The following is a 15,538-nucleotide window of genomic DNA, read 5'->3' as shown; positions in this document are numbered from 1 at the left end:
CACACACACACACACACACATATACATGCACACAGAGAGCCCTTAGTGGCCCTTAGGGGCTCCCCAAGTTCTCTTACCATGAAGCAGCACATAATACTAAGGATGAGCCCCAGGAGCATAGCCAAGCAGATAAGAATGATGGCCAGTAGGGCAGGTCTGGGGGGAAGAAGAGGTGATGCTGAGGAGCTTCATGGGATAAGGGGACAGCACAGGGCGGGTAGTGAATGTCCTTTGGCATTCCCACCCCTGTGGGAAGGGAGGGGACAAAGAGCAATACACAGGGAAGATGGAGGATGGAGGCTGAAGGACCCAACCCAGAGCATCCTCCCACCTCCCATGCCACCAGACATTTGCTCTTCAGAAGAAGCTGACCTAGGAGAAAGGGGGCAGGCTGACTATGGGAGTGAATTTGAGAAAGGAGCTGGGATCTGGACATAAGAGAAAAGGAGTTGGGCAAACTGAGGGAAGGCACTTAAGGCAGAAAAGATGGTTCAGGGACCCCATTGTCAACCTGGGACAAGGGAGGGTGATAGTGCAGAGACCCAATGTCAGAACTGAGAGAAGTGACAGTGATACTGAGTCCTACCCAATGACAGAGAATGGCTTAAGGTCAGGCACAGAACCTTCCCATGTCCATCCCCCCAGGGGACTCAGGAAGGGAGATACACTCAGGGATCTGACAATTGGCAGGGATGACCGCTGTTCATTTGTCTGATGAACACAGTCCAAGACAGTGCTCTTGGGACACTCAGCATCGAGTGCTGGCTAGGGTGAGAGGAAAGTCATCCTGGCCACTCAGTTCCTGCCCTGCCCCCACTCTCCTACTCTTCAAGGATCAGCCTCAGCTCCCCACCCCCCAACACAGACATAGGAACGGTCAAGGGGCAAGGCTGTTGCATACTCACCAATTTTCTTAGTTTCCATCTATTTTCTTGATAGAATAGCCTGAGGACAGAGAAATATGGAATAAGGGGAGAAACCTATGGGTCTTGATCTGGGGAGCTAGACTGGGTGAGGAAGAAGAGGATGAAGGACAAGAGATGGAGAGGCCATGGGGGACAAAGAGACTCCAAGGGTCAGGGAGGGAGGAAAGGATATGGGGATCATAGAGACAGACGACTATAAGGGACAGGGATGGCCATTGGGGGAAGCAGTCAGGGGGGAGGAGGAAGTACAGGCATCAGGGAATGTGGAGGGAGGGTCTTTTGGGCTGGAGATGTCAGGAGTCAAGCATCCCAGGAATTCCTCATCCTTCCTCACAGCCTGTCAGTGTTCTGACAGAGAGACCAGACTGGAGGTCCCTCACCATCCACCAGGATATGTTCTGATCCAGGGTGAAGTTCTGTAGCCGAGTGCCATTGTGGGTCAGTCTGAGGAACTCTTCGTACATAGCGGCCCTGTCAAAGTTCCGGGCCTGAGCGGCTGATGTGAAGTCACATAAACAGTCCACTCCTGTGAGGTGTCTGGGAGAGGCAAGCCTAAAGAAGGGAGAGACAAGCCTAAAGAAGAGGGAGGGTGTCGTGAATGAGAGACGAAGAAGGCAGGTGGGGAGGAGAGGACTGGAGCAGCGATGGCCTCAGGGGAGCTGAGCTGGGCCAGGCTGAGCAGGCTTCTGGCCCTGGCAGGAAAACCTGGATGGGGGGCCTCCTCTCACTGCACCTCCCCACCAAAACTAGACTTACTTCTAAGTGTTTTGTGAATACATGGATCTGGATGGTAAGCTCCTTGAGGACACGATGGCTTTATTTTTTCTATCTTTTGCCATACCTGACACTTGGAGTATGCTACTTAAACCTTACTGAGCGGCTGATTGCTCGTGTATGTATGTAGATGTACATGTTGTCTCCCTAGACTGTAACCTCTTTGAGGGCAGAGCTGGCTTCATTTGTACATTTCTGTATCACGCACGTGCTTTGGGACATCGTAGGAGATTTATAAATGCTTGTTGATTGGTTGATTAAAGGACGGCTTGGTCTCCCAGGCAGTTTGGTAACGTGCTGCTTTCTGTATCTCTGGACCCTTCTCGGGGTGCTGGTTTGAGGCAGCTTTTAGAGGGAAGAAGGGAGTTTGGAGGGAAGGAAAGAGAAGAAGGAAACACCAGCTTCCTGAGGCACACCAGAGAAAGGGCTTAGAGAAGGGATACTGTGTCCTGAACATGGTCTGTTCTGGGAACTGGTCTCCACCAAGAGATGCTTCCTGTAATTGTGGGGGTGAGAAGCTAGACAGAGAAGTGGAGTCCTAGACAGAGTTGTCCCTGGGGAAAAACCTCACCTAAAGGTCTGCACATGACAGTCAGAGAAATAGCTCTTGATACTGCTGTTTCTGAAGAGCTGGGTCAGCTGTAAGAAAAAGGAACATTTCCTGGAATGTGATCCTCAGGGCACATTGTGCCCAGAAAAAAAAAATACTTAAAAATCTTTTCTGAGAAAAAAAAAAGTCACGCTACAGGGCTAGCATCTCCATCTGGTAGATACCAGCCCAGGTGGACCTAGATGAATGCAAGAGATGGACTGAGCTCACCTTTCTGGGTACCAGGGACCATCCTAGGTACAGTAGAGCCCCCCTCCCTCCGCCTTCCCAAGTGTCTAAAAGTTTTCTAGAAAGGGCCTTCCTTTCCTGTTTCAGGTTCAAATCACGCATTTGAGAAATTAACAGGTGATCTAGAGTAAATCTGAACCCCTTTCAGGCAGCATCTGTAATCTGTAATTATATATCATGTAATCTGAAGGGGCTGGCTTAATGGTATCCCCAGTCACTTCACTCTCTTTATCCTGTCCTTTGTATCTATTCCTTTCCTTTCCTCTCCTCTCTGCTGTCTTTTCTCCTGCCCCCTTAGAGGTAGTGTGGCATACCTAGGTTCAAGGAAGACCTGGGTTTGAGTTCCTTCTGGGACATGCTGGTTATGTGATGCTAGGCATATCATAGTATCCTAAATGTAGAGCTGGAAGGGACCTTCAAGGATATGAAGTCCAACTCCCGTATTTTACAGATGAGGAAACTGAGGCTAGGAGGTTAAGTGGCTTGCTGGGGGTCACAAGCAAATTTCTTAGACAGGATTTGAACTCCAGTCCTCCTGATTCCAAATTCAGCACACTACCCCCTGGACCCCCTAGCCGTTTCATGGAACAGGCAACCCCCTATAAGTTGCAGCTTACATATTGGTCCACTTTGGTAGAGGGAATCACTTCACTGGGACATTTCTTTATCAATGAAATCATAGGTCGGTAAAAATAAATAAATAATCCTAGTTTTCAAAAACAAAACAAAACAACCCTCCCCCATCATACCTCACCATCCCCACAGGCCCCTGTGTGTTGCTCTCCTGACCCCACCCTCTTAAGAGAGTCTTTAAACTGAAATTTCTTCCCACTTAGTCTCCAGGGAACAGAGTGGATGGAAGTTATCCAGGATTCTGCTGAAAGCCTGATGTGAAAGCCCCACGCTCTGGGGGGACAGTCAGGGAAGAGCACGCTTGGAGATCCCTGCTTGGGTCCTTCCTACAGCTCTTGGGACTAGACCTTACCGCATCTTCAATGCCATTTTTGTTCTCTTGATACTTGGCTGAGTCAGGGTGTGACAAGTCCAGGGAATAGAGCACGCTGGTGACGGTGAAGTTCAATTGGAAGTGTCGGGGCCTAGGGTCAATCAGTGGCTTAGCTGTAGACAGTGGGGCGGCTGGTTCCAGTTCTGGGGAAAGAACAAAGAAAAAGATGATTGATGATGATGATGATGATGGTGATGGGGGCCCAAGCTGGGAGAGGCTACAGAGAGGTCATACAGGCCAGAGTCCCCTTCCTTCCCCAGGGACAGAAAGGTGGCTGGCCCTTTTCTCTGGCTCAAACCCTGACCTTCTAAGATAGATGGCACCAGTCCATTTCAGGAGGCCAGGTAGCAGCCGACTGCTCCCAGGAAAGTCTGGTGAGTTAGAACCACAGACAGAGGGTCACTTAAGAGTTTGGTCCCCTCATTTTACACGTGGAAAAGATGAGGTGCAGTGAGGTTTGTTCATCAGATCTAGAGACCTTCTTGTAAGCCTTCTGATGACCTTTCCCAGGATGCCTTCTGCACTTGTGTGAACTCCAAACATTCCCAACAGGATTAGCTCCCAGGTGTAAAATGCACCCATTGGGAAGCCCAGCTCCAATGTTGCCTCCTCTGGGAAGGCTCCCTGAATTCCTCATGCCAGGAATAGACAGTCCCCTAGGACCTCACAGGGCTCTCTGTTATGCCTGTATCTAATGCATTTATAATGCAAAGTAGTCTGTATTATCCCCAGGCAACTCTCCAAATCACATAAGTCTCAAGAGGGTGAAAAATCTGCATTGGCAGAGGAAGCTTTTCTGCCAAGTGTTCTGTTCATGCATAAAATCCCAAACCTTGCCTCACCTCTTACTACTTCCTTCTGTTATCCCCTTGGGAGGCCATGTGGGCGAAGAAGACTCTGAAGCAGGCTTCAGAGCCAGGAAGACCTGGGTTCCAATCCAGCTGCTTCTGGTTGACCCTGGGCAAGTCCCTTTACTTCTCAATGTCACTCTCTAAGAGTCTAAGGTACAAAGCATATATTAATATGCACTGGTAAAGGGAGTTCCCTCAGTGGAGTTCTCTGTGCCTATGAAATCCCAGGTGAAGAGAGGAGAGGAAAGGAAAGGAGAGAGAGGAGAGGAGGGGAGGGTAGGGGAGGGGAAGGGAGGGGAGAGGGGAAGAGAGGAAAGAAGGATGTATAGTATGGTTTTGCATATTTATATCTATACATCTGTGTCTTTCTCTAGTGGGTGGTGGGGAGGGAAGGAGACAGACAGGAACTTAAAATGTAACAATAAATTAAAATACATTTTTAAAAAGAAAGAAAAGGAAAGGAACAAGCATTTATTAACCACCAGTTATGTGCTAAATGCTTTGGAAATATTACCTCATTTGAGATGCTAAATCAATGTTTTCTAAATGAAAGAAGTTTGAACATGCACAGAGGAACAGAGAGAAAGGGGGAGCCTAAAGGGGCAGATGGGGACAGGGTATGTGTGTTCTCTAGCCCTTTGGGGCCTCCACTTTGGCTTCAGGGATGACTTCGTTGCTGGGACTCTCAGAAGGCATGTGGAAAGAGGAGAAGGTTCTGCCCTGAACAGGCCACATGGCCAGCTCCTCGTCTGGGGCTGGGGGAGTGTAGGGGTGGTCTGGAAGTCTAATTGTTTTTTCCCAGATCTGACACAAACTCTTGATGACTTTGGACAGAGTCACATCTGCTCACTGGATCTCAGTTTGCTCAATCACAAAATGACAGTGTTGGAGTATCTGAGGCCCTTCCCAAATCTAACCTTCTACATTCTGTATGCTAGGGCTCCTCCAAACTGACATCCTGGGTTCTAAGGGCCCTCCCAGCTCTGACATCCTGGGTTCTAAGGCCTTTCCAGCTCTGACATCCTGGGTTCTATGGGCCCTCCCAGCTCTGACATCCTGGGTTCTAAGGAGCCTCCAGCCTCTGACAATTTCTGTTCTAAAGGCTCTCCCAGCTTTGACTTTTTAGGTTCTAAGAACCTTCCTATTTCAGTCATGTTATGCCTTATATTCTAAGGAACTTCCTAGCTCAACACTGTTTCAGTCCCATAAGTGTTCATTTCACCCCCACTTCCTGGGGTACAAGCTTCCCAATTGCTTTCTTCCACTTCTGCTTGCCATGAGCCCCATCTCCCATCCCTACTACAGCTTCCTCTCCCCCTACCCCTCAGCCATTCAGGCCCCCATACTTGTCACTTGGAGGTTATCCAGCTTGTAGGAGTCCCCAAGCCAGTGGGCTGTAGCATCCTGGGTCCTGTCCAGAAACACTTGTGCGATGGTGTCAGGATCCAGGTTGGAGGAGAAGCTGCAGTTGCAGGTGACATACACAGAGCCCATCCTATGGACCAAGATTACAGGGCATTTGGCCAGGGGCCTAGTGCAGATGGGACCCCGACTGCCCATCCCACTGTGGCCTTGGTCAACAGCCCTGTGGTGAGTTGAGGAGGTTTTCTGCCCATAGCCCAGGGAGGCAGGGTGCAAGGAGTCCGCAAAACCTCCGAGATCAGTTGATCAATCAACTAGCATTTACTGAACACCTACTGTGTGCAAGGTACTCTTCTGGGCACTGGGGAACCATCCACCTAATGGCAGGGAAAGATCTCTCCTCTAGTGTTCCTGGCAGGTCGCTTCTTCTCTCCTCTGCTCAAGCATTCCACATGAAGTGGAAATCTATCTTCTGTACAACTGCCCCCACTCGCCCTCGTTTCCCCCCCCCGGAATCCCATGGCGCAAGTCTGCTTGCTCTGCCCCATGATGGCGTCCCAGCAGTGGAAGGTTTTTCTCCTGTATCCTGAGGCTGCAGAATCACAGCATCTCAGCATTGGGAGGGAACTCAGTGTCCAGCCAGTGTCGTACCCCTCAACAACATCCATGACAAATGATAATCCAGCCTCTGTCTGAAGACCCCCCAATGATCCTGTGACTCTGTGAGGGAAAGCACCCATTGAATTGCTTTCGCTCACCCTCATACAATGAGGGTCCGAGTCCCTTCCCCTTCCTAGTCACCCTCCTCGGTCCCTCCTGACATGGGGTGACCAGAACTGGACCCAACCTTCCTGATGCGGTCCACTTGGGACCTCCATCTCCCTTGTCTGGGGCACTATTTTTCTATTCAAAAGTAAAATCGAGCCCTGACAAGAGGGGATACCAAGCTCGGACATGGCAGGGGGGAAGGGCTGGAGAGGGAGAGAGAAGAGGTGGGGAACAAAGCCCAAAGGAGGCTGAACATCCTGGGGAGGGCTAGAAGAGGGAGGGGGTGGGGCACATTGAAGTCCCCGGGGTGAGGGAAGATTAAGGGGAAGACCCCGAGGAGGTGGGACCGCAGGCATCCAGGGTTATACCTTACTAAGAGACAAATTTATTTTAATGAAAGGAAAAACACGTAGAGTTGCCCCAAAGTGGAAGGGGCAGCCTTGGGAAGAGATGAGTTCTCTCTTGCTAGAGGTCTTTAGGCAGGGGATAGATGACCGTTTGTCAGCCATGTGGTATTATGGAGCCTTGTTCAGGTCTAAGGTGCACTAGACATCCTCTGTGCTTCATCCCAATACTGCTCCGGGAAGAGCAATCAATTATGCATTAAGTGCCAGCACTAGGGCAGTGGAGGAGGGGGGAGATGGGGAGGGATAGTTGGGGGCGTGGCCTTCCTGGCCAGAGCCACACCTACCTGAGGCCTGTGATGAGGCAGTAGCGGAATCTGTCCTGGAGCTGGCTGCCTGCATACAGCTGTGTCATCTGAAATGGAGAGCAGCATGCTAGAGCAGAGTGTGCCCCCGTCCGTGTTCCTCTGCCCACCCCCCAGGCACCTGAGGAAAGCTTGGGAAGCTCTGAGGGGTCCATTCTGGGAGCTCAAAAAGCTGCTATCAGGATAGGCCCACAGGTGCTCACTCTCTGTCTCTCTCTCTCTCTCTCTGTCTCTGTCCTCCTCCTTCTTCCTCTCTCTCTCTCTCTGTCTCTGTCTGTCCCTCTGTCTCTGTCTCTGTCTCTCCTCTCTCTGTCCTCCTCCTCCTCCTTCTCCTTCCTCTCTCTCTCCCTCTCTGTCTCTGTCCTCCTCCTTCTTCCTTTCTCTCTGTCTCTCTCTGTCTCTGTCCTCCTCCTTCTTCATCTCTCTCTGTCTCTCTCTGTCTCTCTATCTCTCCCTCTCTGTCTCTCCTCTCTCTGTTTCTGTCCTCCTCCTACTTCTTCCTCTCTCTCTCCCTGTCTCTGTCTCTCTCTCTCAAACCTCCCTCTCTCCCCCCTTTCTCCTCTCCCAGCTGTGTCTCTCCTCCCTCCCCATCCTCTATCTCTCCTCTCCCTCTCTCTCTCCCCTCCCTCCCTCTCTTCCTCCCACCGATGCAGATCACACTTGCCCTGTAACCTAATTGTCTTAGAGACCTAGCTGGGGCCCCTAGAAGTTAGGTGCTTTTCCTGGGGTCACAGAGTCAGTACATATCAGAGGCAGGATTTGACACCAGGTCTTTCTGAGGCCTACACATACAGGCCCACAGAATAAATGGGGCAGGAAGAAGAATCCTCTGAACCTCCGTTGGACATGCAGAGCCATAGCTGGGAATGCATGTTAGTGCGGGAGAAAGTGCCACAAACCTTTCAGAGTAAGTGGCATCAAAGGTATCGTTTGGGGTGGGAGTGATATTGTGCTGTGAAGTGGGTGGCACAGAAACCCTGGGACACTGGTGGGAGGGGAGACTGCCAGGGCGGGGGCAGGGGTGCACAGAGCACCTTACATGCTGTCATCATGCTTGAACTCTCTGGGACAAAACCCTATTTGACACACCCTCATGTGTCTCAGGGAGTATCCTTCTGTAAAGTTCCTGTAAATGCCTTCTCTGGGATGTGCTGATTGCTAGAGTAGGAATCACCTTCTAAGCATCCTTTTGGCCTTAACTCTTTGCCCTCCCTAGTCCATCTTTTGCAAACCGCCCAAGTCACCTTCCTAATGTCTCCTCTGATCACATCATTCTTCTATTCAAACAACCCTCAGTACCTCCTCATTACTTACTAAATAAAGTATCAAACCTCTAAATCTGGCATTCAAGGCCCTCCACAATTTGGGTCCAATTGACCTTTCCAGCTTTTCTCAAACTCTTTTGAATCATAAATTTAGCTGGGAAGGGATTTCTGAGGTCATCCAATCCACTCCACAACCCCCCCCCCAACACACACAAAGGCAACATTTTACAATTGAGAAAACTGAGGCCTAGAGAGATGTGACTTCCCTTAGGTCACATGGATAGCATGTAAAAGCCAGGATCTGAACCCAGGTCCTTTGACTCTAAATCCTTCAATTCTTTCGACTGCTCCACATTTCCTTCTCACACTCTTATTCCAGCCAAACTTGGTCTCCCCTCACCACCACACACACACACACATTACCTACACCCCATTCCTATCTTGCCTCTCATCTCCGTGCTTTTGCTATCATACTAATTCCATGTCTGAAATGTCTTCTTACTATCAGAATCTCCCCCTTCCTTGAGGACTCCATTGTGGTACAGACACATAACTAGGAAGGGACCACCAGAGCTTTGTCCCAGGGCACCACTAGCCTGGTTCGGGGGCACGATCCCTTCTCTATGGCCTCAGTGGCTTCATCCTGCTCCCAGCGGCAGTTTCCACTTGGGGCATTTATCTCCCCTTCCCTACAGCTAGGGAATTTAGATGATGCAAGTGAGAGTGCCCTGAGCCACCTCCTCCTTTGCCTGGTCTCATCCACCACAAACGTGCGCCAGCACATGCACACTAGCATTGTGTCAGGAAGTGCTTCCTCCCCCTGGCGGCTGCACCCTTTGTTTCCCCCACCAACCCCCGCAATTGCTCCTGTTTGCTCAGACACAAAGATTGCTCGTAGTAGTTTTGCTCAGGAGTCAGTTTCTTCCAAGAATGTTTCCTAGTCTTTCCCTCCCCACCCCAAATAAAGGTGATCCTCCTCTGAACATTTCTTATAGCACTTTGTCCAGGCTTCTCAAAATCATAGCTAATATTTCCATAGCCCTTTTAAGGTCATCTTGATAACTACCTTGTGAGGTAGGTGCTAGTATTACTCCCACTTTACAGATGAGAAAACTAAGGCTGAGAGAGGTCAAGTGACTTCTCCAGGGTCACACAGCTAGTAAGTCTCTAAGGCAGAATTTAATCCAGGTCTTCGTAACTTTAGGTCACAGGCTTTATCCACTATATTACTTTAGTCTACTCGTTTGCACTTATTTCACTCTTCTATAATAGATGGTTGTGGAATGTCTTGCTCTGGTATTAGAATGAAAACTCCTTGAAAGCAAGGTCTGTGTGCCATTTACCTTCATATCTTTCCCACAGTCATATATGGTGGATGCTTAATAAATATTTGTTAGTTGGATGGATGCATGGATGGATAGATGGATAGATAGGTAGATAGAAAGATGAAAGAGAGAGAGAGAGAGAGAGAGAGAGAGAGAGAGAGAGAGAGAGAGAGAGAGAGAGATGTATGCATGAATGGATGGATGGATGGATGGATGGATGGATGGATGGATGGATGGATGGATGGATGGGAGGGGGAATCATGAGTTTATAGGGATCTTACTGATGTGGGCACCATGGGTGTGGATGGTAGAAATGTCTGGGCTGTATATTTAATCAGAAGGGATGTGGAGGGAAGGAGAGTACCAGAAGTAGAAGGAAGGCATTAATGAGAAGTCTGGACCTGGAAGCATTATGTGTTACTAGTCAAAGTCTTATATTAAAGGAGATTATCAGTGAGGTCCAGGGTCTTAGGAGCACAGGCGCCCTTCCAGTAAGAGAGGCATCACACCTAAGACTAAGAGAGGTGGTTTGTTCAGCTCTTGTCTCACAGGCACATAAGATCTAGAGTTGAAAGGGACCTCAGAGGTCATTGAGTTCAACCTTTTCACTTTGCAGATGAGGAACATGAGGCCCCAGAAATATAAAGTGCCCAAAGTCACCTAGGTAGTAAGCATCAAAAGTGAGATGTAACCTCTGTCTCCGTTCTCTGGAGTATTCTGTGTGGTTCAGGGTGCCATATTTTGGGGAGGACAGGGGTGGGTGAGCCCCCTGAATGAGGCACAGACAGAGGAAAAAGAAAGAAGAGACCTGCTTCCTTGGGCCCAGGAGGCTCAGGAAAAGCTCTTGCTTTCTTGGACCCAGGAGAGGAGAAAGAAAACAAGACTTTTGGAGAGAGACTGAAGGCTTTTCATGTTGGGAACGGGCTGCACAGTGAGTGGGGGTCTGAACACTCTCTGAGACTTGCTTCTTGCACAAGTCGCAGCCAAGATTTCCTCTAGATCCCAGGCAAGTCTGGTCCCTAAGCCTTCCTTGTGCCAGGAGGTCACTACGTTCTTTGACCTTAAGGCTGCTGATGCTGCCAGAGGATACAGGGAGCAAAAGGGGTTGGAGAGGTGTTTCCAAAGCTGGAGGCCTCAGGAAGGACTATGGATCAAAGCTCTGCTAGAAGAGACCTTGGAATTCATCTAGTCTAATCCTCCAACTGTACAGATGAGGAGACTGAGGCACGGAGGTTTAAGTGATTGTCTCGAGGTCAAACAAGTAACAAGTGAGTTTCTATGTCCTTGGTCTAGGGCGATGGAAGGGGCCTGGGCTAGGATGCAGCTTGAACCTAGTTCTTCTTAAGTGGGGCAAACACCTGTGTACATGAACCTTCTGACTAATGCCCAGTGAGGAAAGATCACAGAATCTCATGGCTGGAAAGGACCTTAGAGGTCATCTAGACCGAATTTAACAAGAGCAAGAAGACTCTTTCCAACATCCCCTACAGCCTTTGCTTGAAGACCTCTGGTGAGAGGAAAGGAACCCACAACCACACAAGGCAACCACTTTGTATCTAATTTCCACAGAGGTTTTCTTTAGATCCACTAACTGCTCCTTATCCTACCCATGAGGGTTAGGCAGAACAAATCTAATCCTCTTTCCAGGGAGAGCTTTTTCTTTTGTTTTTCTTTTTCTTTTTTTAATTTTTCTTTTTTAAATTTTTTTTTCCATATGCTTTTGAGTTGAAAATTTTTCTCCCTTTTTCTTCCCCCCCCACCCTCCCCAAGACGGCGCATAATCTGACATAGGCTTTACATTTACATACCCATTAAACATATTTTCACATTAGTGAAGTTGTAAGTAAAAATTAAAACCAATAGGAGGAACCATCAGAAAGATGAAATGAAACACAACAGAAGGTAAAAATAAGTGATAGCGATTTGACTTCCATAGTTCTTTCTTTGGATGTGGACAGCATTTTCCATCCCGAGGCCTCTAGAGATGTCTCAGATGCTCCTAATGCTGAGAAGGGTTCAGTTTAGCATTCTTAGTCATTGCATAACGTGGCTGCTATTGTGTACAAAGTCCTCTTGGTTCTGCTCACTTCACTCAGCATCAGACCATATAAGTCTTCAAAGGTTTTTCTGAAGTCAGCCTGTTCATCATTTCCAGGGAGAGCTTTTTCAAAAACCCTGCCTCTCTCCCACCAGGTTTCTTTTCTCCAGGGTAAAGATCACTACTTCCTCCACCAGTCATGATACGACATGAACTCAGCGCCCATCACCAACCCAGTCACCTTCCTCGGATATTCCTCAGTTGGCCAGCTTCCTACAATGTGGTACCTAGAACTGAACCCGATACTCCTGAAGTGGCCTAGGCAGAGCAAAGCCCAGGAGATTGATCTCCTGTTTATTTTTGGAAGTGATGCCTCTCCTATTTCAGCCTAAATCATATTTGTTTCTTTAGACATTCCCATTGTTCCTGCATGAGGAATTTGCAATCCCAATAAAAGTCCAAGCTCTCTTCACACAAACTGCTGCTGCTTTTTTCAAATCGATTTTTTTTAAAAAAAAAAACTTGAATGCATGACTTTACATTTATTTCCATTAAATTTTATCTTAATCAATTCAGCCCATCCTGTCTCTGTCATCTACTGGGTTGGCTACCCTTTCCAGCTTTGTACGTTTAGCAAATTTGATGAGGAATGCTCTCTATGACTTTAAGTAGCTAATAAAAATGTTAAATAGCACAGGGCCAAGCTCAGATTCCTGGCAATTCCACTGGAGATCTGCTTCCAAGCTGACACTGAACCACTGACCCTCTTTGGGCCTGGTTAACTTTTGAATCTGGCCACCTATATGATCATCTATGGGCAGCTATGGACGATGGATAGACTACTGAGCCTGGAACCAGGAAGACTTGAGTTCAAATCTGGCCTCCTAGCTGTGCAACCCTGTGCAAGTCACTTAACCCTGTTTGCCTCAATTTCCTCATCTGTAAAATTGCTAGAGAAAGTAAATGCAAAGTGCTCCAGTATGTTTGCCAAGAAAACCCCCAAATAGGGGTCACAAACACAAAGAGTAGGACACAACTGAAAAATGACTGAATAACAAAAATATGATTATCTAGACATCTCTCTGTCTTGCCTAAAGGATAGCATGGGGCTCTTCATCAAATGCTTTTCTAATATCTGGGTAAAGTATATCCACAGCCCTTCTCTGACCTACCAGGTTAGTAACCCTGTCAAAGATGGAAATAAAGTTAGTGTGGCATAACCAATTCCTTTTTTTGGCTAGGCAATGGGGTTAAGTGACTTGCCCAGGGTCACATAGCTAGTAAGTGTCAAGTGTCTGAGGCTGGATTTGAACTCAGGTCCTCCTGACTCCAGGGCCAGTGCTCTATTCATTGCACCTCCTAGCTGCCCCAGCATGACCCATTCTTCATAAAGCCATGCTAGCTCTTTCTGCTCACTGCTTCCTTTTCTAAACTATGACTAACCATACCTTTTAACATTGTGTTCTAGAATTTTGCCAGGAATTAAAGGTAGGTTCAGTAGCCTGTAGTTTGCAGGCTCCATTCTCTTTTTTAAGAAATAGTGGGGACATTTGCTTTTCTTTAATCCTGTGGTACAGCTCCCATCCTCCATGATTCTTGTCTTGTTTTTCTTCACCATCTTTCAAAGATTGCAGACAGTAGCTCATCAATTACGTCGAGTTCTTTTGGGATCCTAGAATATAGTTTTCTGATGACTGGAATGGCAATTAGGCACTCTCTTGCTACCTGCCTGCTTATCTTGGCTACCAATTCCTTTTTAGCCATTTTGTCCTGTCCTATCGAGACCAAGATCATTCCCTTGGCAAGGAAAAAAGGGGAACAAAACCGAAGTTGAGGTGCTATGCTGTCTCTCTGTTGTCTGTTATGCTCGTCTCATCTACTCCAAACAGTGGTCCTTTCCCTTCTTTAGCCTCCTCTTCTTCTCAAAAATATCTACCAATTCTTGTTGTTGCTCTTAGCTTGCCTTGGCAGTCTCGATGCATTTAGAGATTTAGCACCTCTGACACTATTCGTATAAGATCACACTGTGGGATTTTTTATTTTTGCATTCATCCTCCATTACCTATCCATGTTTCCATCTTCCCTAAATTTCTTCTTGAAAAATTCTAGTTGATTGTTGTATATCCCTGTGTATCTGAATTGTTCTTTCCATTTTGTGCTTTATCATTGTTTGTTCAGATTTCATTCTTGACAGCTTGCTACTCCTCCTGAGCTGGCTCCCCCCACCCCCAGATTTTTAGGCCATGAGAGTCAACCTTTCCTTCCTCTGAACCCTTTGAAATCTGCCATCCTAAAGGTAGAGTGCATGTCACACTATTCCTAGTTCTCTCCACAAGCACAAATCCTAAGATGGAATGATTACCTCCCCTCAAGGTTGCCATCATTCCCATCCTAGCATCTAATTCCTCCTTCTTTGTGAGAATAACATACAGAATAGTGGATTCCTCTCAATGATTCTTCTACCTTTTGAAAGATAAGAGGACCATGAAGGCAAATAAAGAAATTATTAGCTGTTATGCTAGGGACAAAGAGAGCTGCAGTGGACATCTGTATGATTGAAGCCCCCATGTTATACTATGTCTCTGTACTGGGCATGTAATCTATTTGTTTCTAAATCTCTTTGTCTATTTTCTCATTCTGCTCAAGTAGCACACTGTGATGATATTTCTGTTCTGTCTCATTGGCCTTCACCCAAAAGCTCTCCACCAATGCTTCTCCCTTTGGTTCCTGGGTTTCCTAATGACAGCTCAGCTGTGATTGCTGCCAAATGCAGCATAGAAAATACTTAAGTCATAGAGGAAAGGCCAATAGCAATGGAGCTGTGGCCCCAGCTAAAGAGTTGCAGGCTTGTGATGGCCTCTAAAAGTCTTGAGTAAGGCATGAAGAGACATTCTTCTAGGTAATGGAAGTAAGGAACATTAGATATCATTTTCTCAGCCATAGACCTTCTTTTATAATGACCAAATATGTCCTCCATTCAACAAACACTCATTATATCTATAGCTTGTAGAGGGCTATACTTAGAAATATAAAGTTTGGATAAGACAAAAGCATCATGGAGCTCACAGTCTAGTAAGAGAATGAGACAGAGACACAGAGGATTCTTAATACTCTATTACATGATAGGAGAGGTGCTGTGTGAAGACCCAAGGGAATGGTTGTTATGACCTGGGGCTGTTGGTCCAGTGGAGGGGAATCAGAGAAAGCTTCCTGGAGGATGTGGTATTTGAGGGGGAGTTTAAAGGCTGTCAGGAATTCAGCAAGTGAAGAAGGGGCATGAGGACGTGCTACATCTAGGGATCAGCATTAACAAAGGCACAGAGGAGGGAGAGAACATGTCATGTTTGGGTGAGTCAGAGAGTCAACTAGTTTGGCTGGAGTGCGGAGTGACTAGTGGTGAGTAATAGAGAACACTGAAAAGGGTGAGTGGTGTTAGAGTATTGTGAAAGGCCTTGAATGCCATACAAGAACACTTGAACTTTACTCAATGGGAAACCACCAGAGTTTGAAGCAGAGGAGAAACATGAGCAAATCTGCACATAAGGATCTTATTCATGTCCTGTCTCTGAGCTAACATATGCCCTGTTCTCTCGTTTTCTTTCCTCTTAAGACATCCATAAGTGATGAGAGCCAAAGATTAGTCAATAAGAAACTTGGATGGGGCTGGGGTGGGGGG

At 47.4% G+C, this 15,538-nt stretch overlaps 1 protein-coding gene across 1 annotated transcript in view; it reads right to left on the bottom strand.

The window, feature by feature from the left end:
* Positions 1-472: 472 nt before the first annotated feature.
* LOC144456598 (mucin-16-like) overlaps positions 473-15,538 on the bottom strand; it is a 40,153-nt gene continuing 25,087 nt past the window's right edge. Inside the window, exons 23-28 of the mRNA XM_078151830.1 lie at positions 7,217-7,284; positions 5,742-5,890; positions 3,524-3,687; positions 2,272-2,339; positions 1,307-1,478; positions 473-511 (exon numbers count right to left, since the gene is read on the bottom strand). Coding sequence (XP_078007956.1) covers positions 473-511; positions 1,307-1,478; positions 2,272-2,339; positions 3,524-3,687; positions 5,742-5,890; positions 7,217-7,284 — 660 coding nt within the window. The remainder of the gene's footprint in view (positions 512-1,306; positions 1,479-2,271; positions 2,340-3,523; positions 3,688-5,741; positions 5,891-7,216; positions 7,285-15,538) is intronic.

This window comes from Phascolarctos cinereus, unplaced genomic scaffold (assembly GCF_003287225.1).
Source record: "Phascolarctos cinereus isolate Bilbo 61053 unplaced genomic scaffold, phaCin_HiC Scaffold_4;HRSCAF=312, whole genome shotgun sequence".
Lineage (NCBI taxonomy): Eukaryota > Metazoa > Chordata > Mammalia > Diprotodontia > Phascolarctidae > Phascolarctos > Phascolarctos cinereus.
This window is presented reverse-complemented; position numbering and strand designations above follow the sequence as displayed.